General features: G+C 47.7%; 1 protein-coding gene across 3 annotated transcripts in view; it reads right to left on the minus strand.

The window, feature by feature from the left end:
• SLC4A5 (solute carrier family 4 member 5) overlaps positions 1 to 26,876 on the minus strand; it is a 139,419-nt gene that overhangs the window by 19,209 nt on the left and 93,334 nt on the right. For all 3 annotated transcript variants that reach the window (XM_030921051.1, XM_030921053.1, XM_030921052.1), the window contains 11 exons: positions 26,442 to 26,537; positions 23,896 to 23,951; positions 20,076 to 20,233; positions 18,920 to 19,007; positions 17,290 to 17,444; positions 16,493 to 16,705; positions 14,680 to 14,854; positions 12,688 to 12,821; positions 11,075 to 11,346; positions 5,396 to 5,454; positions 2,541 to 2,741 (listed from right to left, as the gene is read on the minus strand). In XM_030921051.1, coding sequence (XP_030776911.1) covers positions 2,541 to 2,741; positions 5,396 to 5,454; positions 11,075 to 11,346; positions 12,688 to 12,821; positions 14,680 to 14,854; positions 16,493 to 16,705; positions 17,290 to 17,444; positions 18,920 to 19,007; positions 20,076 to 20,233; positions 23,896 to 23,951; positions 26,442 to 26,537 — 1,607 coding nt within the window. The remainder of the gene's footprint in view (positions 1 to 2,540; positions 2,742 to 5,395; positions 5,455 to 11,074; positions 11,347 to 12,687; positions 12,822 to 14,679; positions 14,855 to 16,492; positions 16,706 to 17,289; positions 17,445 to 18,919; positions 19,008 to 20,075; positions 20,234 to 23,895; positions 23,952 to 26,441; positions 26,538 to 26,876) is intronic.

Genomic DNA, 26,876 nt, shown 5'->3' on the forward strand with positions numbered 1-26,876 from the left:
TCAGTTGCTCTCCAAATTGGATGTATCTGTTTATACTCCCACCTACTCCTTTCCATCTCCAACATCTGGTGTCCCAACACCTTCATCTGTCTACCAATCTGATGAGTATGAAATGGTGTGGCCTCATTCCTCTCTGCAACCCTAAATTCCAGGAGGCAATTGAGCAATTTTTAAGTAATGTGAGGGAAAAAATGTTGGTGGCGCAAGAACTCCATGCCACATGAATTACTTTTCATCCTGCAGGCAACAGATAGATATTCTCAGATACAGTGACTGCTTGAGAATTTTTACATAAGAGGAGATAGGGATATGCTCTGGGCTGGAAGTGGGCAGGAAGGAAGTGAACTTGTCTTAAGGATGCACTCGTGTTGTAAGCAAACTCTTTTTTACTCAGTTTATATACTGCGAAGCTTCCTAAAGCACCTTTTATTCAGTCTTTAGAAAATTTGGGAAAAATTCAACTATTTATATCAAAGATTTTATCATTATGATTAGTAGCAGTAGCAGTAGCACTTGTAATACTTAGTTAAGATGGCTTTAGGAGAGTGCTAATGGAGTTTATGGTGGGAAAGAGTTGCTAAAATTCTTCTGAGTACCCCCCACCCCACGGCACAGTCACTGCTTACATATTCAAGTGCTGTTTTTTTTTTTTTTTTTTGAGGCGGAGTCTCGCTCTGTCGCCCGGGCTGGAGTGCAGTGGCCGGATCTCAGCTCACTGCAAGCTCCGCCTCCCGGGTTTATGCCATTCTCCTGCCTCAGCCTCCCGAGTAGCTGGGACTACAGGCGCCCGCCACCTTGCCCGGCTAGTTTTTTTTGTATTTTTAGTAGAGACGGGGTTTCACCGTGTTAGCCAGGATGGTCTCGATCTCCTGACCTCGTGATCCGCCCGTCTCGGCCTCCCAAAGTGCTGGGATTACAGGCTTGAGCCACCGCGCCCGGCCTCAAGTGCTGTTTTAATTCAGCCACAAACAGGTAGAAAATAAAATTTAAAACAGCAGTTAGGGCCAGGCGCAGTGGCTCACACCTGTAATCCCAGCACTTTGGGAGGCTGAGGTCAGGGGATCACCTGAGGTAAGGAGTTCAAGACCAGCCTGGCCAACATGGTGAAACCCCGTCTCAACTAAAATTACAAAAATTAGCCAGGCATGATGGCAGGCTCCTACAGTCCCAGCTATTTGGGAGCCTGAGGCAGGAAAATCACTTGAACCTGGGAGGTGAAGGTTGCAGTGAGCCAAGATCATGCCACTTCACTCCAGCCTGGGTGACAGAGTGAGACTCTGTCTCAAAATAATAATAATTATGATTATAATTATTATTTTTATAATAAAATAAAAAATAAAATAGCAGTTAGCATTTATGACAGTATAAAAAAATCAAGTATCTAGGAATAAATCTAACAAAAAAGGTTCAAGACTTCAAGATCAAAATGTATAAAACATTATGGAGAGAAAGAAGACCAAAATAAATGAAGTATACTGTATTCATAAATCAGAAAACTCAAAGTTTGAAAGACATCAATTCTTCCCAAACAGAGTCAAAGATAATCCTATCAAAATTCCAACAAGTTTTCATTTTGGTGAAAGTTAAGATGATTCTAAAATTCATGTGGAAATGCAAAGGGCCAAGAAAATGTTATATAAAAAGGACAAAGAGAGAGAGAGTTTGGGAGACAAAGATATAAAGACTTATAAGTTACAGAAATTAAGACTGTCATACTGATATATAAATAAACTAGTGAAACAAAATAAGGAACCCAGAAACAGACCCTGTCATATAGGAACATTTGATATATGGCAAAGGAAGTGTTGCAAAGCAATGGAGAAGGAACAGTCTTTAAAAAATACTGGAACAATTGACTGTATAAAATCACGAAGAAACACTATCTCACAGTACACATCAAAATCAATTCTGATGGACTGTAGATCTAACATGAAAGGAAAAACAATAAAGCTTTTAGAAGGTAACATACAAGAATATCTGCTGTCCAATATTTGCCTTGAGGAAAGTTTGAATATTCAATTACAATAAAACTAATAATTTCTGTTAATCAAAAGATACCATTAACGATGTAAAAAGAAAACAACGGTCACAGAGTGGGAGAAGATTTCGCAACACATATCATCACAAAAACATTTCTACCCAGAATATATAAAAAACTCTTGCAAATCAGAAAGGCAGATAACCCAAAATGTGCAAGAGATTTCAACAAACACTTCCAAACAGAAAGTCAACTGGCTACATGGCCAATAAACACAGGAATAGCTGTGCTTTCAACTTCATTAGTCATCAGGGAAACGAAACATTTTAAAAACACAATGAGATACTATAATAGACAAAGACTAAAGATAAAAGCCTGATGATACGAAGTGTTGTCAAGGGGACCGGCCAACAAGCGAACACAGTTCTCTCTGACTTAACTTGAAAAACCCCAGTGGTCCAGTGCTCATGTGGAGTCCATCCATGGGTGGACCAGAACCCTCTCTGGGGGACTCAGCAGCAGTCTGACTGCAAGTCCCCTCCTAACTGCAGGGTGAGCTTACCTTGGTAGGAAAATAGCGGCTGAATTTGAACTTCTTCAGGGTCAGGGTCATGGAATATGTCCCAAAGAAAAGGATGAAGGACATGAGCGCCAGGTCTGGGATAAACTTGCAGGAATTCCCAAGCAGGCGCCCACCGTAGCTCAGACACTCCTTCTTGCTCAGCAGGGACCAGTCCAACACTGTGAGGTTAAGGGGGTTGTACTTGGAGACCAAGCACAGGAGACAATGGGTCAGCATCTTCCTGATGAGTCAGCTGTGTCCTTCCCACTGCAGTCCCCAGGCAGCCAGCATACCTTCCCATACCCTCTGAGGGACCCCAGCCCTCCTGTCCATGATGGTGCCCTCAGCAACACAGTGATGTTCCTGGGGATTGGCTGGTTCATGGAATGACAAGCTCCCTGGGAAGATTAGGAGCTCACATGTGTTTCTTCATTGTGTTCTAGGATGCACTGCTGTGCTAGTAAGGAGGAAAAGTGCAGAGAGAGGATGCCTTCTCCCTCAGCAGGCCTGGCTCCCATCAACCAACCACAGGTCCTATGGACGCCTCCTTCCTGGAGTGTCTCATCTTTATTCTCTCCCCTCCATTCCCTCTGTCACATCCTTTCACATGGGGGGATCATATCCCTTGTCAGTCCCCTCTTGAGTCATTTCAGCCATTCCCCACCTTGGTGTCTCAGATGCCTAAAATCCAGGCCATACACAACAGTGAATTTTTATATATAAATTATTTTTATATATAAATTATATCATATATAATTATATATAACAATTATATATTATATATAGTAACTATATAATTTTTATATAAATTATATATGTTATATATAATATAAATTATATTATATATATAAAAGTAAATCACCAAAGCAACTTAAAATGTCCCCTCTAGGGTGGCATTCCTCTGCTGCCCTCACTGGTCTGGCCCCACATCTCTTTCCCAGCTTGTCTCTTGTGGTTCCCTGTTCGAGCCCCACCTTCACCCCGTCTTAGCTGGCCTAGCCCACCCACTAGCTTCTGCACGGGTTTTGTGCTTTTCCTCTCTTGCCCTTCTGTTTATGCTGTTCCTTCTGTCTGGAATGTGCTTTTCTCTGCTGAGTCAACTTTTTCCCAACCTTGAAGACCAGATCGCATTCTACTTCCTCTTTGAGGCTTTCCTTGGCCTCTCCAGCAGCCTCCTTTCCTGCCTTCAAGACTGAAGTACACATTTGGCCTATATTTAATGCATGGTGTATTCTGCTTATGCTGTCCCACAACTTTTCAAGTTCTTCTCCACAAATATATTAAAAACAAATTTGAGGACAGGGACCGCGTTGGTTTCTTAGATGTCTTTTTTAGCCTTCAGTGCACATGGCCCCTTGCATATAATAGGGATTCAGAAATAGGCACTGACTGATTCTGTTCTTTCTCTCTCAAAATTTGATAGTTAGCCAGCCTGGGCAACATAGTGAGACCCTGTCTCTACAAAAAATTTAAAAATTAGCCAGGCATGGTGGCTGATGCCTGTAGTCCCAGCTACTCAGGAGGCTGAAGCAGGAAGATCACTTGAGCTCAGGAATTTGAAGCTGCAGTGATGATATGATCACACCACTACATTCCAGCCTGGGCAACAGAGCAAGACCCCATCTCAAAAACAAAAACAAAACCCCGATCTTTGAAAAATATTAAATTAAATTGCCAACTGGGATGTGCGTAGGCAGAGCAGTCAATTGCCTAGGCAGGAATAACTTAAGAAGCAACCTTGGAGACAGTAAAAGCTCACAAACGTCCCCCAAGTCCTACCAGGTGCTACATTCATCCGGAATTGAACTTCTATCGTTAAGCCACTTAGGCTGGGATGCTGGTTCCTAAAGACCATCGTCATTACTGGGAAAGGCAGACCATACCTTAGGCCCCAGAGACTAAGGTGTGCAAAGAACACATTAGGTTCACTGAGGAAGAAACACTAATAAACTCTCTGGGGCTGGAGAGTGGCACTGTTGGAAATTGGGGGTCCTAGGCAGAAAGAGAAGGAAAAAGGCAAAAAGATGAATGGGAGGCTTTGCTTACAGCTTTGTGTGGCCCTATTTACCATCCCTCAACTCTACCTCCCCTTCCCCTGTGTGCGTGTCATATTATTATTATTATTATTATTATTATTATTATTTTTGAGACAGGGTCTCGCTCTGTCACCCAGGCTGGAATGTAGTGGTGCGATCTTTGCTCACCACACCTCTGCCTCCTGGGTTCAAACAATTCTTGTGCCTCAGCCTCTCGAGTAGCTGGGATTACAGGCGTGTACCACTACACCTGGCTTGTATCATATTATTAGTACACATGGGGCTGGGTGCGGTGGCTCACTTCTGTAATCCCAGCACTTTGGGAGGCCGAGGCAGGCAGATCAGTTGAGGTCAGGAGTTCGAAACCAGCCTGGCCAACATGGTGAAACCCTGTCTATACTAAAAATACAAAAAATTAGCTGGGTGTGGTGGTGCGTGCCTGTAATCCCAGCTACTCAGGAGGCTGTGGCAGGAGAATTACTTGAACGCAGGGAGGTGGAGGTTGTGGTGAGCCAAGATTGCACCACTGCAATCCAGCCTGGGCGACAGAGTGAGACCCTGTCTCAAAAAACAAAAAACAAAAACACACAAAAAACATGGATTTAACAGAATGAGGCATGTTTTTAAGTGGGATGTTTACAGTATATACCTAAGAAAAAAGTTTACATCTACAAAGCTCTGCAGGTGACCCTGACGTGAGGTTGGAGTGGACCTCTGCAAGTCTGGGTGGCTATAAGTTGGTCTCATTTCCAAAATCTTTTCTCCCTCCTCCTACAAACTAAAGCACTCAAATGTCTGACACAAGAGGAAAGGACTTACCAGAGAAGCGTTGGTGTCTGGTGCCAGTGGGGCTGAAGCATTGAACACGGTTGTATTCACTGTGGATGAGCACATGACACGGGGCAGGGTCAGCAGCTGTGGGGCTGAGAGCTGCATTCCCAATCCCTTCGCATCTCCTTCCAGTTCCTTAGAGCCAAGGCCTGGCTTCTATTGTGAGGGCAGCTCTCTCTCCACCGTCCTCACTTTGCCCCAGTTAGGGAAGGGCTGGTGGGACCAAGCCTGGGCCACAGCTCTGACAGACCAGCTGGGCCAGGAGAACACCCGCCTGATGATAAACAGCTGGTTTTAAAAACTGAAATAAGGAATCTGGGGCCAAGACAAAGTGCTAAGAAAAACTGGAGGATAACGTGCCTTGTGAATCCCCACTGGCCACTGGGCTTTTAGACTTAAAAATGTTCAAAGAACTTACTCTATGCCATGCACTATGCCAAGCCTTAATATATATTCATTTGTTTAAATCCCAAATCTTCACCAAGTATGCCCACTTTACAGATGAGGTAACTGAGGCCCAGAGAGGTTATATAATTCACCCAAGGTCACACTTGTTCATGTTCTCTCCAGTTCATACTTGGAGACATGACCCCATCCCAGGAAGGCTGGCCCAGAGCCTATAAACTTCCCAGCTCTACACTGTGAACTTCCCTGCCCTGTTCACCTCCACAGATATGTTCCTTCCCTTCCAGCCCTCTTTTTTTTTGCCCAGGCTGGAGTGTAGTGGCATGATATTAGCTCACTGCAACCTCCACCTCCCAGGTTCAAGCGATTCTTGTGCCTCAGCCTCCCGAATAGCTGGGACTACAGACGCATGCCACCACGCCTGGTTAATTTTTTGTATTTTTAGTAGAGACGGGGTTTCACCATGTTGGCCAGGCTGGTCTTGAACTCTTGACCTCAAGTGATCTGCCCATCTCAGCCTTCCAAAGTGCTGGGATTACAGGGATGAGTCACTGCACCCACCCCATATGTGCTTTTTATTAAAGGTCAGCTAGGCCTGAAAGAACTTGTTGCTTTGATATTATCATTTCTAATCTGCCAAATGCAAGTTGAGAAAAGTTAAACCAAGGTCCAGGTTTTGAAGCAGAATCGGGAACCCAAAGGTGCTGCTCTCAGCGGCTCTCTCTGCATTCCTTGATAGATACTTCCCTACCCTGGCTTCAGTGTCCCTAACTGTATGTGGATCACATGAGGGTCTACAGGGAGAGTTTCAAGGAACCACAGTTATCTGTCTCTCCTTTCCACGTGGACCCTTCTGTTCCCCTGTTCTGCAGTCTGTCCTGCTTCCTTTGCTCCTCATTCGCAGGGCCTGGCTCCCCCCGGATGTGGCCACCCATAGGAAGTCAGGCTTTGGAGGCCTGCTGCCTTCTCTCTTCTTCCTGAACTGCAAGGGTAGAGGCAAAGGCCAGGCCCGCCTCACCATCCTCCTCTAGTGAAGGCAGAGGCAAGCAGTCCCTCTGCAGCAGGTCTGGGGAGACAGGGAGCGGGCCTGCCAGCCAGCTTGCCAGCAATATGTCTGAAATGCAGTGTAAGCCCGATGTGGCTCCTGCTGGCTGACACCGGCAGTTAGAAACCCAGAAAGAAGAAGTCTATCTTCCGGCTTCTCTCAATCTCCAACAAGCTGTCCACAGGGCTGATGTGACCACAGGGCCCTGCTATGTTGCTCACTCCCATGCCTGCTGGGGGGCTAAGGAATTTCATCTTGACCCAGGGCAGAATATTCCTAGAAGCTCTACAAACCCAGAGGTTTGTTAGGATTGTTCTGAGGAAGGCTTCATTTATTAGATATTGGGGTTCTATTGCCTTTCCTCACATCAGTGACCAAAAGAACATGATGTGCAATTAATGATGGAGACAGAGAAGCCAGGCAGGAAGGCTGCCTCAGGGGTCCTCACTCAAATGCTAGAGAACTCCTGGCTGATGCTTTAGCCTGGGGAGTTCAGATGTCTTTTTCACTACCCAATGTCTTCAGACCACCTTTGATGTCTTCTGCTTATGCTTATCAATTCTTTTATATCAAGAACTCTGTAGGGTTTATCTGAAAGCCATTTGAGATGAAGATGAAAGAAATATAACCTGGAAAATTTCAGAAAGGGTCCAAGTATCAAACATTTTAAAATTCCAGTGTTTACAAAGTGGTACTCACTTGGGATTGAAAGCAGCCAAATCAGTGTGTGCAGCATTCATAAATAGAATACAAATCAGTTACAATGGAAGCAAAAGCAAATAGAAAGAGAGTGCCCCCAAACAAGCTTTTATGATGAAGAGTGACAAAGAGACAGAGTATACTATAGTAAGACTGGGCCTTGCAGTAAAACTAGGATTATGGGCCCATTACTAAGTAGGTGGCCCATGGACTGGGAAAGAAACCTTCCACAGTTTGTCCCCCTCATCCCAGTCTCCTAAATGTGTAGAATTTTCCTTTCCATGTTATCTTTTTTTTTTTTTTTTTGAGACGGAGTCTCGCTTTGTCGCCCAGGCTGGAGTGCAGTGGCTGGATCTCAGCTCACTGCAAGCTCCGCCTCCCGGGTTCAGGCCATTCTCCTGCCTCAGCCTCCTGAGTAGCTGGGACTACAGGCACCCGCCACCTCGCTCGGCTAGTTTTTTTGTATTTTTTTAGTAGAGACGGGGTTTCACCGTGTTAGCCAGGATGGTCTCGATCTCCTGACCTCGTGATCCGCCTGTCTCAGCCTCCCAAAGTGCTGGGATTACAGGCTTGAGCCACCGCGCCCGGCCTCCATGTTGTCTTAATCAAAACTAACTTGTCCTAGTTCTAGTTCCTTTACTTTCTGTGAAGAAACTGAAAATTTAATCTTACTGGGGTTTAATGGTCAATAATGGCCCATTATTACTAATAGTTCAACAGAGCGATGGTTCTCAAACTTGAGAGTGCATCAGAATCAATTGGAAGACTTAATATACGTCAGGGTGGACCCTACTCCAGAGTTCTTTCATTTATTCCTTCCTTCCTTCCTTCCTTCCTTCCTTCCCTCCTTTCCTTCTTCCCTCCCTCCCTCCCTTCCTTCCTTCCTTTTTCTTTCTTTTTTCTTTTTTCTTTCTTTTTCTCTTTCTCTTTCTTTTTCTTTCTCTCTCTCCTTCCTTCCTTCCCTTTCCTTTTTCTTTCTTTCCTCCTCTCCTCACCTCTTATCTTCTCTTTTCTTCCTCTTCTGCTTCTGCTTCTTCTCTCTCTCTCTGTCTCTCTCTCTCTCTCTCCTTTCTTTCTTAGAAATAGAGACAGGGTCTGGCTATGTTGTTCAGGCTGGTCTCAAACTCCTGGGCTCAAGTGATCCTCCTACCTCAACCTTCTGACTAGCTGGGACTACAGGTGTGCACCACTGTGCCCAGCCAGAGTTTCTGATTCAGCAGGTCTGGGGTAGGAGGCTAAGAATTTGTATTTCTAACAAGTTCCCTGATGCTGCTGATCCAGGGAACACATTTTGAGAACCATGACAACAGCATGACCCCAAAGAATGAGGTGACATCAGGCACCTGGGCAAAGCCAGAGGGGAAGCTATTTGGGAATAGGTGGCTTCATTATATCCCTCATAATGCACCTTATATGCTCCTACGGCGCTTGTTCCTAGAGCATCCCAGGGTTTGTTTTTTCCTGTGGATAGATGATTCTCAGTATGGCCAAAGCAGCCAGGTGTGGTGGCTCACGCCAGTAATCCCAGAACTTTGGGAGGCCGCGGCGGGCAGATCATGAGGTCAAGAGATCAAATCCATCCCGGCCAAAATGGTGAAACCCTGCCTCGACTAAAAATACAAAAATTAGCTGGGTGTGGTGGCACACACTTGTAGTCCCAGCTATTTGGGAGGCTGAGGTAGGAGAATCGCCTGAACCCAGGAGGCAGAGGTTGCAGTGAGCCGAGATAGCGCCACTGCACTCCAGCCTGGGCGACAGAGCCAGACTCTGTCTCAAAACAAAACAAAACAAAACAAAACAAAACAAAACAAAACAAAACACAGAATTTGAATTCTTTTCTAAAAGAGATCAAGGATGTGTGCTTCTAGAAGCTATGTTTGTGTAAAGTTTATGTCAATGCAACACTGAATCTACAGTCTAGAAGATACAAGCACGTAAGAGGGCCCTGATGGGGCTTCCCCACAGAGGCAGGATTTGCTCCAGGGCAGAATGAAAAGGGCCTGCCTGCAGGTAGGATCCCCTCTGGGCAAGCAACATGCCTTGGCTCAGGACAAAGGGTAGCATCACCTGTCATTAGATTTTAGTGGAATAATTCAAAATTAATGGCAGAAAAAAAGAAAGAAAAAAATAAATCTGGACTTGTTTACAAAATCAGTGCAGTCACAGAGGGAAGGGGTTATAATCAAAACTGAACTCCTTGAAGGCAAGACATCTTTATCTTCCACAAGGCCTAAAGTAGGGCACACAATAATTGTGCAGCAAATATTTTTGATTGACTTATGATTGATTTTTTTTACCTGTAGGAATGTATTAAGGGGCTGAACAACCTACTATCCACTTAATTCCTTCAACTCAATCGGGGTATAGATTTGGAAACCCCACAGGAGTCCCAGGAGACCAGCAGGGCCTGCATTGAGAGCCCTCTTTTACAGCCAGGGAAACTGAGGCTTGGCATGACCTTGGGTGGTCTCTGGACCTCAGTTTGCTCTCTGTGAGTCCAGCCTTGGTGCTTGGAGATGTGTACATAGACTTCCTGCTCCTGCTCTGCAGCACCCTGGGCACTCTGGGCACATCCCACTGAAGGCTCTTAGGGGCATGATCATGACTACGAAGGAGGCTCAGACTCTATGGGAAGCCCTAACTTATAGATGACAAGTGTTTTGGCCAGAAAGTAACTCTACAGGAGTGGCACTGGGTGTTATCAGGTTGACCCCATCTGTACAGGGATCCTTTTTACAACACCCTTGGCAGATGGACATCCAGAGAGTGTCCAAGTAACTTGCTACCAACCAAGCAGGCCGAGAACTCCCACGGTGGTTAACTCCCACCATTATAGGTTCTTCCCTAAATTCAGCCAGCATCTGGCTCCCTGGAGTATCTGCTCCCTGTTCCTCATTCCGCTTTACATCCTGTGGCTTCAGAGGGTGAACATGGTTCCTTTGTGACATGACAGTCCTCTCATAACTCATCTCCCTAAGAGGCTGAATAAGCCCCGGTTTTCCAACTGTTCTTAGATGGCATGGTCGGCAGAGCCTCCACTCTGGACATCTTTCCATCTGTGCGGATGTCCATCCCTCAGGTGTGGTCTCACCTTACACGGTATGTGGCTACATGGGCAGCACTGTCTTGGGGAGAGCTCATCGTATCATGACTTGATGGAGCTGGGAGAGACTTCAGGCACCATCAGGTCTATCTCTGGCCTGCAGGAGTAACCCCTGAGTGGCACTCCTGATAGGTGTGGCCTCCACATTACCCTATACTGAAGCAAAGCATGCCTTACTCCTTCCTGGGGTATCCCTGTGCCCTCCTGATGATAATCCTATGACTCTTATTAGAGCTACTGTCCCCTTGGTTTCCTTCCAAACACTGGGTTCAAGATCCTGTATTTGCTCCCTTGGAACAGTAAGCCCTTGGCTGAATGGCCCCTCCCCAGCAGTAGGAGTAGAGAGCTGTGGTGAAGGATCAGGGGGCCAGTGGGGTAGGTGAGGGCCCATGGCATGTCTGGGGTTACCGGTCACCTGTGTCAGGGGCGACGCACTCGCACTTGTAGGTGGTGATGAAGTTCGGCTTGAAGTCCATATTGATAGGGTAATACTTGAAGGCACCGATCATCTTCTTGATGGCATCATAGATGAAGATGAAGCTGATGAGGGTTGAGAAGCCCTCCTCGGTGAAGCGGGTGATATATTTGATGATGAAGCTGGCATCTGTGGCCACTAGGATAAGGCACTGGACAGCTGAGTGTAGGCCAATCCAGAGGCGGAACTCCATGTAGTCCAGGCCATTGCCTCTGGAAGGCAGAGGGGAGGTGAGGGGCCTACAGTCAGGGGCTCCTGGCTGTGCTTGACTCCTCAGACCCACCCTGAGTGGCTTATCTGTCCTCCTGTGGCACAGATGCCCTCCCAGGGACTGTGAAAGACTGAGGACAGGGACAATTCTTGGGTGCGGTTGTCTGATATTTGAGATCTCATGGGGGTCTAGTGTTCATTTTTATCCGCCGGGCGTGGTGGCTCAAGCCTGTAATCCCAGCACTTTGGGAGGCCGAGACGGGCGGATCACGAGGTCAGGAGATCGAGACCATCCTGGCTAACACGGTGAAACCCCGTCTCTACTAAAAAAAATACAAAAAAACTAGCCGGGCGAGGTGGTGGGCGCCTGTAGTCCCAGTTACTCGGGAGGCTGAGGCAGGAGAATGGCATAAACCCGGGAGGCGGAGCTTGCAGTGAGCTGAGATCCGGCCACTGCACTCCAGCCCGGGCGACAGAGTGAGACTCCGTCTCAAAAAAAAAAAAAAAAAAAGAAAAAAAAATTTTTTTTTTTAGATAGTCTCACTCTTTTGACCAGTCTGGAGTGCAATGGCTCAATCTTGGCTCACTGCAACCTCTGCCTCCCGGGTTCAAGTGATTCTCCTGCCTCAGCCTCCTAAGTAGCTGGGATTACAGGCGCCCGCCACCACACCCAGCTGATTTCTGTATTTTTAGTAGAGATGGGGTTTTGCCATGTTGGCCAGGCTGGTCTCAAACTCCTGACCTCAGGTGATCTGCCCACCTTGGCCTTCCAAAGTGCTGGGATTGCAGGTGTGAACCACCACGCCCGGCCAAAAAAATTTTTTTAAAGATCTTATGGGGGAGGCAGGAAGGTGCTAAGACATCTCAGTGCCCACAGTTGGTAATAGACACCAGAGTGAGTGAAAAATGGGAATTTCGGAAGAACAGGGCTGGAGCAGCCCTTGGAAATGGTCTAGTCCAAACCCTCATGTTGTAGAGGAGGCAACTGAGCCTGGAGTAGCGATGGGAGCTGCCTGGGTCTGGGTGTAACCTTCTGACCTTCAGCCCAAGACTTCATACACTATACTGCCTATCAAGTCACCATTGCTCACAAACTGAGTGGTGTGAATTTTCTCCTCTTGTCGTGGCTGGTCCCTATGGGCTGTGCCAATATGCACTAAGATGTCTTAAAGGCAGGTAGCTGGCAGGAGTCAGGAGGAGCCACCTGGTAGCCCTTCCCATGGTTAAAGATGGCTTTGGCACCTCTGCACCACCACCTCCCCTTTGGGCCTATTCCTGCTCTGGCCCCAGCATACTGCCCCAAGTGCGAGAGCAGGCACTGGGGGCCACCAAGGGACACCTACTTGCTGAAGTCGAAGAGGAGCTTCTCAAAGATGAGGATGGGCCCTGTGCTGCTGAGAATGATGAGAGGCTGTCCCGAGAAGAGGCAGAACAAGGAGCCAGCCATGGCAGTGCCCAGGAAGCTCTCCATCACTCCCTGGGGGCACAAGGAATGTGTGACTCAGCATAGGAAGGAGAAGGGGTCTTTCCACACAGGCTGCAGCCCAGCAATCTCTCCACGGGCCCAGGCCACAGTGTTTATCCTTTGTTCTGAGCCCTTTCCTGCCTAAATCCTGTTCTCCATCTCCTACACCCTCTACATCTTGCCACCATGACCAGTGTCACTCTGTTTAATTCCATCTAGATAAAGGTACCATGTGACTTCCTTTTGGCACCCAGGGCCCATAAAACAGTGGATGTGCTTTTCTCTGTGTCCATTCTACTCCCAGAGGACAGTCCATTTATCCATTTGATTATTCATTCATTCAAACATCTGTTTGGTGCTTTTAGAGGTCAGATCATTCATTCATTCAAAATCCACTAACTGTCTGCTATGTACCAGGCATTGTGAAAGGACTGAGGACCCATCACTGAACAAGATAACACCTCTTCATTCTAGTGGGAGACACAGGTAAGTAACCAGGCAATTTCCATATAGCAGAGTTTCTCAACCTCTGCACAACGGACATTTTGGGCTAGATGATTCTTTGTTGTGAGGGGTCTGTCCTGTGTATTGTAGTGTGTTTAGTAGCATCCACAGCCTCTATACATTAGATACCAGTAGCAACCCTCCTCCCAGTTATGACAATGAAAACTGTCTCTAGATATTGTTAAATGTCTCCTGGGGTGAAAACTGTCCCTGGTTGAGAGCCACTGCCAAGAGGTGTGCTAAGCTGGGATAGGTTTAGGGTGCCCCAGGAGCACACAGTAGGGGTAAAGGGGTGGTCAGGAAGGCCTCCCTAGAAGTAGATAAGTGGAAGCTGAGATTCAAAAAATGAGCAGAGAATTGGCCAGGGGAATGGGGTTAAGTGGAGTGACAAGAAAGTGTCCCAGGCAGAGGGAGTAGTGTCTAAAAGGTCTGGAGCTGAAAAACAGCATGTACTTGAAGAACCAAAAGATGATCAGGATTGATGGAAAACAGAATGTAGAATGGGTAGGGAGGGTAGGAATGCTGAGAAAGAGAATGCTGGGAGGTGAGGTGTGAGAGCCAGGTAGGGCCATGTGGTGAGGGCCACATGGAGCAACTGGGATTTATGAGTCAATGATAATGCTTAGTTTCTGGTGTAGACAGCTGAGTGAATCATGGTATCACCTGCTGTGTTGGGGAAGGGCAGGGAGCAGCAGGTCAGGAGGGAAGACAAGGGATGCAATGTCAGCTCTGTGAATTGAGGGACCCTGAGGGGCAGTCACGGGGAATCCCAAGGAGCAGCCATGTGGACATGCCCAGAAGGCAGCTGGACAAATGGGTCTTCTCCTTGGTGCACTGAGCTTTCCAATGGCTCTACTTTGAAGGCCTCCACCGGAGAAGACCCTTGCCTAGGAAATTGGCAGGTGTCTCTGCTGAGCTGTTTTCCCCAGGGACGCCTGAGTTATTGTCATGGTCACAGCTTACCATCCTTCTAAAAATGTCTTAACTCCAAACTAAGAACTCAACGTTAGTTTTTAAAAAGTGGGGGAGAAGGCCACAATTAGCACTCCATTAATTGCGCTGATTAAATTCACTCTAGTATCAGTGGAAAAAGTACCAAATAACACAGCAGACAATTCCCCTTAACGGTTTGGCCTATTCAAATAATCATTAAATGTGGTCTTTAGTAATGAGATTTAGCTTCAGATCTTTAATATTGTCTTATTATTATCATTATTAGTTGAAGGGTAAAAGATTACAAATACTGATGGCCTCAACCTGGCTGGTAGATGAAACCTTGGTTTTGGGATTATAAGATGAAACTTCCTGCTGCCACCAGGTGGTGGCAGATCTTACTTTTATACTCAGGGCCCCAGCTCACACACACCTGATAATTGTCGGTGGCATCCCCCAGAAGCCCACCAAAGGTGATCGCGTTGGTGATACAGCCGAGGTAGATGAATAGGATGGCAGAGATGGACTGAATGTGGAAGCCATCATAGAAGTCACTTGGGAACCAGGGCAACTTCCTCTTGATATCCAGACACAGTCCACCGAAGAACCTGCTCAAGACAGGCCCAGGGGCTGCTTTCTCACCACTAACACCAGTGCAGGGGCAGGGCTATTTACAAGAACCTGCAGAGCCTGGGGCAAGGAAAGGAACTTGACCGGGGTGGATGGGGCAAAGATCTTTCCACCAGAACATTTAGGGCCAGGGATGAATTCCTGTAGGACTGAGTTTGTGGTTGGCACCACCCACATTGGGAAGGGTGGACATAGGGGTTTTGGAGAGGGGAAGTCTGATGGGAATATGTCCCGGGGTAGACCCAACATTCCATGGAGAATGGAAGTCCTGGGGTCCACAGATTATGGTCCTCCTCACATCCCTGACCATCTGCAGGGTGCCCGCTCTTGGTGAACACAGGTGTGTCTAACTTTCAGTGACAGAGGCATCCCAGATTATAACAGATTCATTAAGAACAGATCCTAAACATTATAACTGGTTGGTATTTGCTTATTTTTTGATTTTGCTATCTGGAACAGTTGAGTGGGAGATTTTAGGTTTGGAGACATTGTTTACTGGGATTGCTATTCCCATAGCCCCTAATGCAGTCCTTAGCATGGAGCAGAGTTTCTCAACCTCATTTCTGCTGATATTTTGGACTGGATACTCCTTTGCTGTAGGGGCTGTCCCGTGCACTGCAGGATATTTAGCAGCTACCTACTACATGCGAGTAGCATCGCCCCTCTCAAGTTGTGACAAAAATGTCTCTGGATGTTGCCAAATCCCCTGGGCTCGAGGGTAGGGGGACTAAGGAGGGCCACAGTTGCATACAATGAGAACCACTGGTATAAAGCCGAGGGCATATAAAACATGACTTCATTCTCAAAGTCATGATTTATATGTAGATTTGCAAGGCCACATCCTTTCCTAAATCTAGGTCAACCTGAATGACTCCAAGAGCTGGAAAAGAAACCCAGACCAGGAGAACTTTTTCTTATTTTCTTTAAAAATTTTTTTTTTGAATAGGTAAATTAAGTTTTTAAAAAAGGTGCTGTTATTGAATTGTGTCGCCCCAAAATATAGATTAAGGTCCTCACATCTATGAAGATGTAATCCAGTTTAGATTAAGTATTGTGGTGGACCCTAATCCATTATGACTGGGGTCCTTATACAAAGAGGAAAGTGCTCTGTGAAGACAGACACACAGGAGGCCATGTGGTGGAGAGGCAGAGCCAGGGGTGATGCAGCTGCCAGCCAGGAACACCAAGAACTGCTGGCCACCACCAGAGGCCAGGAGGAGGCCAAGAAGGATTCCACCCAGAGCCTCAGGGAGCATGGTGGCCCTGCCAACAACTGCTGTGGAACTCCTCACCTCCAGAACTGCAGGAGAGTAACCTTCTGTTGTTTTAAGCCATCTAGTTTGTGGTACTTTGTTACAGCAGACTCAGGAAACAGGCACCAAAGGATGTCTAAGAGAAAAGTTTGGGTTCCTCTCCTCTTGTATGGGTCTCAAATTCCCCTCTCCTAAGGCAACCCTTTTTGGGGATCCATGATGGGGTTCAAGGGCTCTGGGAGGGAAAGAAGGCAGGGGTGACCTCGAATGGGCACTACAGGCCGTGTGGGAAAGGTCCCAGAGGGCGGCTGAGGAGAGAAGTCTAAAGGACAGCAGGGTCACTGGGAGGCCTGGGGTGGGCACCTTCCCGTCCAGATAAGTTCCTCCCCGATTTCGTGCATGGCTGGCATCTCTCCATCATCCCCGCTGCTCGTTCCACCGGCCCCGCCACCGCCAGCCCCGCCGCCACTGCCACCACCACCACCACCACCTCCATTGCCTCCTCCAGCAGCTCCGCCGCCTCCTCCCACAGAGCCATTCATCTGGCCCAGCTCTGCTAGGGAGAACACAGATTTCCTGGAAGAGAAGGGGGATGAGGGAGAGTGGGTCCCCCAGAGCACTCCTCAACTCTCCAACCAAAATTATGAAATATCTTAAAAGACAGACAAAAATGCAGAAAATGATCTAACGATATCCACACGCAAGTCACCTAGACTTTACAAATGTTCACATTTAGCCATATTTGCTTCTGATATATCTTATTATTTTAAAACTTATTTTAAAAGTTATTTTGAGACAGGGTCAAACTCTGTTGCCCAGGCTGGAGTACAGTGGCATGATCACAGCTCACTGCAGCCTTGGCCTCCTGGACTCAATCAATCCTCCTGCCTCAGCCTCCAGAGTAGCAGGGACTACAGGTGCATGCCACCATGCCCAGCTAATTTGATTTTTTTTTGCAGAGACAAGATCTCACTATGTTGCCCAGGCTGGTTTCAAACCCCTGGACTCAAGTGATCCACCCACCTCAGCGTCCCAAAGTGTTGAGATTACAGGCATGAGCCACTATGCTGAGCCTCAGATGTATTTTAAAGAGCAATAAAATGATACCAACAGAGTTGAAGCCTCCTTTTTCTCCCCCTACTGCCCATTCTCATACACACCTCTTGTCAGCAGAGGGTACCTTCTTGGGGGGCTCAATTCGGATATTTGGGTCCCATTCTCCAGGGGGAAGGACAATGACCTCATCCAGAAATTCATCAATTCCTGCAATCAGATCTTCCCGATTGCGGGCTTTGTAGGCCACATCGCTGAAGAGCTGGTGAGGAGAGAGGAGGGAGAAAAGAAAGATCGCATCTGTTTCTGACATGCCCGGGAGCATACCACATCTAGTTTTTAAAGAAATCATTTTGAACCACATCTCCCACTGACAACTCACTCTCAGTTTTTGGAATGAGACCACAGCACATTGGTAAAATAAACCACAACAGGACATAGCAGGCGCTGGGGGAAGACAGCCTGTCTTGGATCTGAAGGCCAGGTCTCCATATTCTTGCTTGTAGGACTTTGGTTGAGTTACTTAACCTTTCCGTTTTCAGTTTTCCCCACAGCACGCACATTAGAAAACCTTTGTAGAGCCCAGTCCAAGGAGCTCAGATATTTCACATCCATTTTTTACTTCCAGCCCTTCGGCCTTGGAGGCTCATGTTGTGTTGTTCACACTGTCTCCAGAGTGTGCTTTCTGACTTATGGATTCGATGGGATATGCTCATGTTTAACCTTTTCCCATTTAGGAAAAAAAAAAGTGCAGCTCATTGCCAGCACTCATTTAATTTTACATAAACACTCTTTAAGGCCAAAGCAAATCTGACTGATTTTCAATGTGAAAACGAAATATAAAAATTATTCTTAGAGTTATTTCTAAAAACAACTAACATCAGAATCACTGGAATGATCGGTCATCTAATTTGGAAAAACTGGATTCATTGAATGAATCTTAGGCCAAAAACTGAGAATGATGTTAGCATCACTCGTAGGAATGCTAGTTTTCTAGCATTTGATATTTTCAATGATTGAGAGTTAGTATATTTTGTAAATGGAAATACCACAACTAAAAACAGAATGCTATAAGTAGAATGATGTCTTTTGTTTCCAGAGTCAATATACAAGAGCAATGCAAAAATAATAAAAGTGAGACATTTCCTGGGGAAAAGTTACCTCGGGGTAAAGCCTGCAGCTGCAAGCACTGCCAGTGAGTATTCTTGGCACAAACGGGAAAGAGTTAAAGTCCTCTAGGCTCCCCATCACTCTGGGGACAGAGTGTTACTCAGCTCTGCTTACAGGCTCTGTGTAGTCTCTTGCTCACCTCTCCAGTGTTACCTCCTGCCCTTGAAGCTCTTACACTGAGCCTACATCAAACCACCTCCATCCAGCTTCTCTGAGCCTGATCCATTTCCTTTGTTTGGAATGCTTGCCTCATAGCCTGGTGCTGGGTCTGCCTTCCTCCTGCTCCTCCTTAGCTTTAAAGCCCCCTCATCTGTGAAGCCCTCCTTGACCCCCTGGGAAGCTAGCACATGGTTAGTTTTACAATTATGGATCTGTCCCTCACACTTGATTGGTTCTCCTAAAGAACAATGACTATTCCCTGATTCTCATCATCTTTAGCATCCTATGTAGTGCCTGTTACTCAGTAGGTGCTCAAATGTGCTGGCTGGATAAGTTAACGAATGAAGGTGCAATGCTTGTTGCAGGAGCCGTAAAATTCAGGAGTACAAGCTTCTGGTTACCACTTACATCATCTACCATGAGGGTTGCAATGGCACGGCCAATTTCATTGTAGGATTTTGCTCTCCCAGAAGGTCCCAGCAGTATAAACAGAAATCTGCAAAGAAGATGGAGAAGATTAAGGAAGAGGAGCATGAAAGCGAGAAGGAAAAATAGAAGTAAGTGAAGAGAACTCTTTGACCTTGAACAGTATGCATTCTTTTTTTTTTTTTTTTTTTTGAGACAGGGTCTTGCTTTGTCACCCAGGCTGGATGGAGTGCAATGGCACAATCTTGGCTCACTGCAGCCTCCACTTCCTGGGCTCAAGCAATCCTTCCACCTCAGCCTATTGAGTAGCTGGGACTACAGGCATGCACCACCATGTCCAGCTAATTTTTTGTATTTTCAGTAGATACAGGGTTTCACCATGCTGCCCAGGCTGGTCTCCAACTCCTGGGCTCGAGCGATTCACCTACCTTGGCCTCTCAAAGTGCTGGGATTAGAGGCATGAGCCACTGCGCTGGGCCCATTCTTAACTTTTTTACTTCCCTCCATGGAACCCTATGTTTGCTTTGGAGGAACATTTCCTCTTCCCCTCCCATGAGGCTCCCCCTCAAGCATCCTCACCTTTGTCTTGCTGCCCCAGCCCACCTGACAACTTCTCTCCCAGTTGTTGCCTCCTTCTTTATTATTATTATTATTGTTATTTTAATTTTTTTTCCAAGATGGAGTCTTGCTCTGTCACCAAGGCTGGGGTGCAATGGCACGATCTCGGCTCACTGCAACCTCTGCCTCCTGGGTTCAAGTGATTCTCCTGCCTCAGCCTCCCGAGCAGTTGGGATTACAGGTGCGCACCACCACACCTGGCTAATTTTTTTGTATTTTTAGTAGAGACGGGGTTTCACCATGTTGGCCAGGCTGGGCTCGAATTCCTGACCTCATGAGCGGCCCGCCTTGGCCTCCCAAAGTGTTGGGATTAAAGGCATGAACCACCGCACCCGGCCTCTTTTATGATTATTTTTAATAAACTCTAAAACTCTTCCCTAGTCAGAAGATTTCCCTTCCCAGCAGCCTCCAAGTTTAGAGGTGTCTCTGAGAGCACTAACAGTCAACAGCACTGCTTGCTGACTGCACTGCTGACTGGCTCCCTGAGGGTGGCATGGGGACAGGTTTCAGTGGCTCTCACCTGGTGGGGACAGGCACCTCGGTCACTCCTCCCAGCATGGCCGACTGGATGAGGCGCACGAACGCGATGAATGGCTGGTCTAGGAAGTCCACCTCGCCCACGAGCACGTTGGAGGCTTCTGAGTCCTTGGGGATCTTCTTCATGAATTTGTTTTTCCGCTGGACAGGGAAGGGAAATGAGATTGCCAAGGAGATTCCCACCTGCTCTCCTTCACTTCCCTTCAGACTGCTTTGAGGCCTAACTTGAAAACAATTCTCTCAATGTTGCCAAGACACTGAAAGAATAAACAAGTACTCCTTTGATTCTGCAGATGGGAAGACTGAATGTAGGTTAACCCCAGGCACCATTAAGCCTTGTAGATGGGAAGGTACTGGCAATAACCCTCCTTGACTAAGACATTCCTTGATGGATGAAAACGGCTCCACTGAGCTGTGGGCTGAGGGGTCAGAGAAGAGCCCTGGGGTTGCCAGACATCAGGCCTGGATTGCCTTCTTCAGGCTGAGCAGATGGGAAGTCTCAGTGCTTCTACTCTAGCCACCCAGACCTCCCCTCTCCACCTTCACTTTTGGTGGCTGTGGGGAGGAGGCGGCCTGTTCTGATGGTCTGAGTAGACAGGCCTTGTTTTCCCTTTGTCACCAGCTTCCTGGCTCACAGGAATTCCTGGACCAGTCTCCAAGTCTGTGGGAGACTTCCATGCCCCCAAGTTACCCCCAGGGGACCTCCCAGGAAATTCATAACTTCTGGAATTTTCCAGCAGAGACTATCAAGGTAGCCTCTCTTCAGTCCCTCTGGCTAGTGTCTCTTCAAGGGAAGAAGGTCACATAGGCAGAGCCAGTGGGGTCTGATGTGAGAGGTATTGGAGACAAACCCTCCACCCAAACATGTTCCCACTGTCTGCATTTATAACTTCATTCTTCCTGAGTCCTCTTTTACACTGAAGATCCTCCACGAGTGGCTACTTTCAAGCTCTTCTTAGCCCTCAACATCTTAGAATGAATTCCTTTTTCAGATTGCTTTCTCTCTGGGCAGCAAGGGCATGGACAGACAAGAGACAGAGATAATTTTGTTGGAAGATGGAGGGGAGCAGTTGGGGTGGCGGCAGGGCTGGGTGCAGTCCATAGTGGCTGACACAGTGGGAAAGAGCCTGGGGGTAGAGGACAGCTCTGAAGAGAGCGCCTGTGAACATCACAATTTTCCCACCAATCCCCCTTCTGCTGGAGTCTTTCCCGTGGGCACAGGACTGTTTCTCACAGCCTCAGTGAAGACACAGTTTCCTTGTGTCTTTTCCTGTCCCTGTGGAGGGGTCAGTTGTGGGCATGGATTCGGTCAACAGGTCCTGCCCTTTTGTCCCCACAGCTGTTTCCTGATTCGACTTATGTGGGGGCATCATACACACGGTGCTGGGTGGCCTATCAGCACAAGGAGGGGCTCGTGAGCAACAGCTGTACCCTTATAATCTTTTAAATCCAATTGGGGAAACAAAAATAACCCTCCACAATCACCTGGGCAACCATCAGTAGTCCCAAGGATCTTAACATAGTGAGAAAAAGCAGGAATTGACAGGAACACCAGAGTCCCCGAGACTCAAAAAGTCCCTTTGTCTCAGGCATGGTCAGTTGATTACTAAGCAGCATTCTTCAGGGGGGAGGGCTGGGAGTACCAGGGCAGTCACCATCTCCAAGCATCAGGCAGGGTTGGGGCGGGGGTGTCCAGGGAAGGGGAGGAGATGCAGGCTGGGCAGAAGCACCCTGCAGAATGAGGCTTCAAAAACAGCAATGCTTCAGGGTGTCCCAACAAACCCACTTGTTTTTGTTGTTGTTTTGTTTTGTTTTGCTTTGAGACAAGAGTCTCACTCTGTCATCCAGGCTGGAGTGCAGTGGCACCATCTCGGCTCACTGCAACCTCCTCCTCCTGGGTTCAAGCACTTCTTGTGCCTCAGTCTCCTGAGTAGCTGGGACTACAGGCATGTGCCAACACGCCCGGCTAATTTTTGTAATTTTCATCAAGACAGGGTTTCTCCATGTTGGCCAGGCTGGTCTCAAACTCCTGGCCTCGAGTGATCCATCAGCCTCAGCCTCCCAAACTGCTGGAATTACAGGTGTGCACCACCACACCTGGCCATCCAACCAACCCACCTGTAATACAGGAGAGAAGAGAAATTGAACCAGGGACTTGGTCCTTCCTTACACATTGTGACATGTTTGGTAAGAAGGCCAGAGTTGTGGCATCCCAGAAATGGGAGCATGCTAGTGTTCCAACCAACCCTGGCTGGCCCACAGCCTGGACGTGGGCTTGTATAACCAGGGCCCTGCTGACTCCACTTCCTGAACCCTTGGGGACTCCAGTCTGGCTCTGCACTGCAGAGTCACTGCAGCACAATGATGCTGTCTGAATTTACTCTCTGTTCACTGGGAACTGCTAACTGAGGGCAGGCATGGAGTTTAGCTTTGCACAAACCAATGATGAAGAAAAAGCCTGCAGAGCAAATGCCTCTGGGCTTGCACCTAAAGAGCACCCACTAGCATAGACTACTGATGCTACAAATACTGAGAAGCAGCATCAGGTATCAGCAAGGAGAACTAGATGCTGGCGCTAGGTGATGGGTTCCAATCCCTAAATCAAAGAAGCACTGCCTGGTGAAAGTGACAGCTAGTGTTATTATTACCACTCACATATTCATTAAAACAGGTTATAAAAAACTTTTACTAGGTAATGCTTTCTTATCACAGTTCTGCTATCTGTGTACATGAGTAAAAGTGGTTTTCCTCTCCAAATAATGTTCCAGAATACTGACTAGTTCCTAAATTACTTCCAAATTAAGGGCTCTGCAGTTAGACTGCTTAGGTCAAATCAAAGTTCTGTCTTTCAGCTGTATAGACTTGGGTGTGTTATTTAACTACTGTAAGGCACAGTGTTTTCTCATGAGTAAAATGGGAATGAAAATAGTACTTTTGTGATTCACAGAAAATGCCCAGCACAGTGTAGTGCATGTGGTGTGGACCTTAAATATTGATTGATTTTGTTACTGTTGTTATTAATTTATTTGGGCCCGGACACTGACACGAGGAGCTGATTTTGTTTTTGCCTTCCACCAAACTTAGGGGTGGCTGGAAGGCCTGGAGGTCACCCAAGCTCCTGAAGGCTCCTCGTCAAGTCTCAGGTTTCCTTTGTCATCTTTCTTCCTACTCCTGGGAAGATACACAAGAGGACCATGGGACCTCCTGTCCTTGAGGTGTGCAGGAGTTGGAATTAAGGGGGCCTCCTCTGGGCTTCCCCAAGAGGCACAGTCACAGGATTCTCAACTGGACCCAATTTGTTTGCAGAATTCTGATCTCATCAAGAGGGTTTCAGCCCAGCTCATGGGAGACCACAGGAAGAAGATGCACTATTGAACAGTCTAATTAATTAACTATCACTGCTGTCCCCACAGGGAGATTCTTTTCTGTCTCTCTGCCAGCCCCAATCTCTATCCCATCTTTAAAGGTGCTTGTGGGTCACCGGATAGATGAAGCCATGTGTGCTGGTCTTCTCTCTCCCACAAATCCTAAGCTCAAGGACAGCTGGTGCCTCATTTGATCATGTTCTCTGTCCCACACCCCCAGGGCCTGACACAGAGCCAGCACCTGGGATTCTGCTAGTCCCTGACTGCTGGCCTTGGCAGAGTCCCCCAGGCAGCCCAGAGTCCTCACTGGGGACCTTCCTGGAACTCCCACTCCTTTGTAGGAGTGGAATTCTGCCCATAGGGGATCTCTGCTCCTGAAACCAAAGACTTCTTCCTGCCCTGGCCCTTCATTGCAGCTAAGTGCAGGGGTTTTACTACCTGGTCTGTGTTTGGGGTGAGAGAAATGTCATTCATGCTTCTGCTCTGGGCATGACCTAGGAGAGAAGGAAAACAAGATCCATCAGGGGAAGCCAGGCTCTCATAGGACCCTTTCCTATGGACTCTACTCATGTACCTCTCCCATGTTCATAACAAAGCAAACCCCCTTCCCCTTAATCCTGGAGTCCCTTTAAGTTAGGACCCTCTCACTTTTCTTCTGTTCAATGGCCGCTTTCCTGAAAGAGGTGTCAGACTCCAGGTTCCATTGTTTCCTTCTCCCTCCTCAATCTACCACACTCTAGTCTCTACCCCTCCACCCTGCCTTCTTGGATGTCACCAGGCTGTCTACTCTGGGTGCGGCTCTGGACCAGGTCCGGATAGGAGGAGGGACACAGATGTATTATTAGATGAGGTTCCATGTGTCACTTAGCTTGGAATTTGCTGGAGAGGGGAGCAGTTTCACCTCTGTCCTCCATGACTGGTGACAGTCTTTAAACGTGGGCTGGGGATTTAGGCTGGCAGAGGGAAGGAAGGTGGGCTCCCCATGAGAACAGTGATAGTCAATTATTTGAACTGCCCAGTATTTCCTTCCTCTGTTAAGAGGAAGAAAGCCAGCTCTCCTCTCCCACTAGCCCAATCTGGCGGACACCCTCAGACCTATCGTATCTTGGCTATTGGACTGTGCCACTCGTGGTGTCCGGAATGCTGCTCCTCTTCGCCCTCCTCCTCTCATTTCTGTCCGAGGATCCTCTCCTGCTTGGGCCTCCCAGGGCCTTGTCTTTGCTCTCATCCCCTCAGCCTCTCCGCTGGTCAGTCGCCCCCATTCCTGTTGTTTCCAACACCCATTTGGGCTGAGGATGCCCAGGATGCATCTTTACTCTGACCCCTCTTCTGAGCTCCAGACTCCTTGAAGCAGTCCCCTCTGGCACCTCAAATGCAACTCTTTACCCTCCACCAAATCACTTTCCTTATGGACACATTCCACTCAATGCCCCTCCCTCCCATCCACCAGCCCTTCAGACAGAAATCTAGGAGCAGCCTTGGGCCCTCCCTCTTCATCACCTCCTACTTCCCACCAGTCCTTCAATTCCACCTCTGTCCCTTCCTCTCCATTCTGGAATGCAGGCTCAGTCTCTGCCTTCCAATGTTGCCCCTTCTAGATTATTCCTACTCAGACAGAAATCTGATCACAGCATGCTCCTGCTTCAAGCTTCCCAGGGGTTCCCATTATCTTCAGAATAAAACCCAGGTTCTTTTGCTGGGTGCACAAGGCCCTCTTGATTTGACCCTCTCTTCCCCTTAACTCCTACACTTCCTGTGAACTGAACCTATGTTTTGCTTTCATAGCTCCAGATCTTTCTCTTCCATCCCTCAACCTGCTATTTGTTTCCTTTGTTTACAACTCCCTCTTCCTCCTCCTTGCTCCTGGAAAACTTCTATTTATGCTCCAAGACTCAGTCAGCATCTCCTCCTCTCTGATCCTTCCCCTGTGCGCTGTGTTCTGCATGCTGGGCCACCTCAGGGCGGGTGCCCACCTTGAATATGACCTGGTTCACACAAAGCTGTCATCATCCATTCATGCCTCTTGTCCCAGTGGTTCCCACCCCCAAGCAGTGTTGGTAGGGAGGTGACCTCATATACAATGACAACTGAATGGAAGGTCTTCCCCCGAAGCCACTCTCTACCCACTGAACACTGCCACTGGGCATCCCCATGTGGAATAACAAGGCCGGGGAGACTCAGTGGACTTGGGTCATCAGGACAGAGAGAGAAGACTGCAGCAAACACCTGCTGTGCCCAAGGCCATGGGCAGGGGCCTGCATTGCCCCCAAGTCACTCCTCGGCCTGGACAGGGGCACAGCACTGGGCTGCACTTGTTAACATCTTGGCATTTTAGTAAAAGTACCTGAAGGAAAATAGTCCTTCACTACTTTTTCTTTTTTTCACTTCATTTTCTAAGTTCGCTCCTTTCTTTCCTGCAGTTTGCCTGTCTGTGTATCCCTGATGAGGTGAGGTGTGTGAAAAGCCTGTCTGTCACCTCTCACCTCAAACCCACACCCCGCCCCCGACCAGCCATTCCCAGAAAAAAAGGGCCATGACTCTGCCCACATTTCTTTTTCATGGTGGCACGAGACTGACACCCAGTGATGGGAATGCTGCCTGACTGAACAGAAGGAAAGGACCTTGCCTGTTTTTGATTCCATTTCCAGGAAAGCTTTTCACCAAAAAACAGGGTTAATGTCAGTTTGATGAAGATGAAGATACAGACTAAGATAAAAATACCTAGAACATGGGAGTGGGTGTTGATTACACCAGGATGTGACTGACAGCCTCATTTTTCAGAGGAATGACTTGAATATTATGGTAGTAAATGAGGCCCTGAGAGTAGCCTGGGTTTAGAGTGAAAGTTAGGCTCCTCCTGATTCATGCCCTGAGAATTCCCGGCAGATCCTGGGCTTTGTCTCCCCTACCTACGGCAATGTGGCCATGTCACAGCTGCCACAGCCTGAATAAAGTTGCCACAGAGTGGTGGAGCACACACTCACACAGACGTCCGTAATTTGCACTCTGCCGCATCCGCAGGTCCTCTGTGGAGTGGTGTAGACTCGGGCCAGCACCAGGGCTCCGGGCAGGACTGCGATCTGGGAGGAGAATCAGATTAGACTTGGCTTCGACAGCCTTGCTGGCGTAGTGAAGCCTCTTGGGTTAGCTCACTTTAGATAAATAAAACTGGGCAGCAAGACATGTCTCTTCCCCTTCTAGGAAGAAACTCTTTTTTTTTTAAATTTAAGCAAGTCAATAGTCTGAACAAGATTACAGGTTGGGCGCGGTGGCTCACACCTGTAATCCCAGCACTTTGGAAGGCCGAGGCGGGTGGATCACCTGAAGTTGGGAGTTTGGGACTAGCCTGGTCAACATGGTGAAACCCCGTCTCTACTAAAATACAAAAAATAGCCCGGCATGGTAGTGGGCACCTGTAA

Source organism: Rhinopithecus roxellana, chromosome 17 (assembly GCF_007565055.1).
Source record: "Rhinopithecus roxellana isolate Shanxi Qingling chromosome 17, ASM756505v1, whole genome shotgun sequence".
Taxonomy (NCBI): domain Eukaryota; kingdom Metazoa; phylum Chordata; class Mammalia; order Primates; family Cercopithecidae; genus Rhinopithecus; species Rhinopithecus roxellana.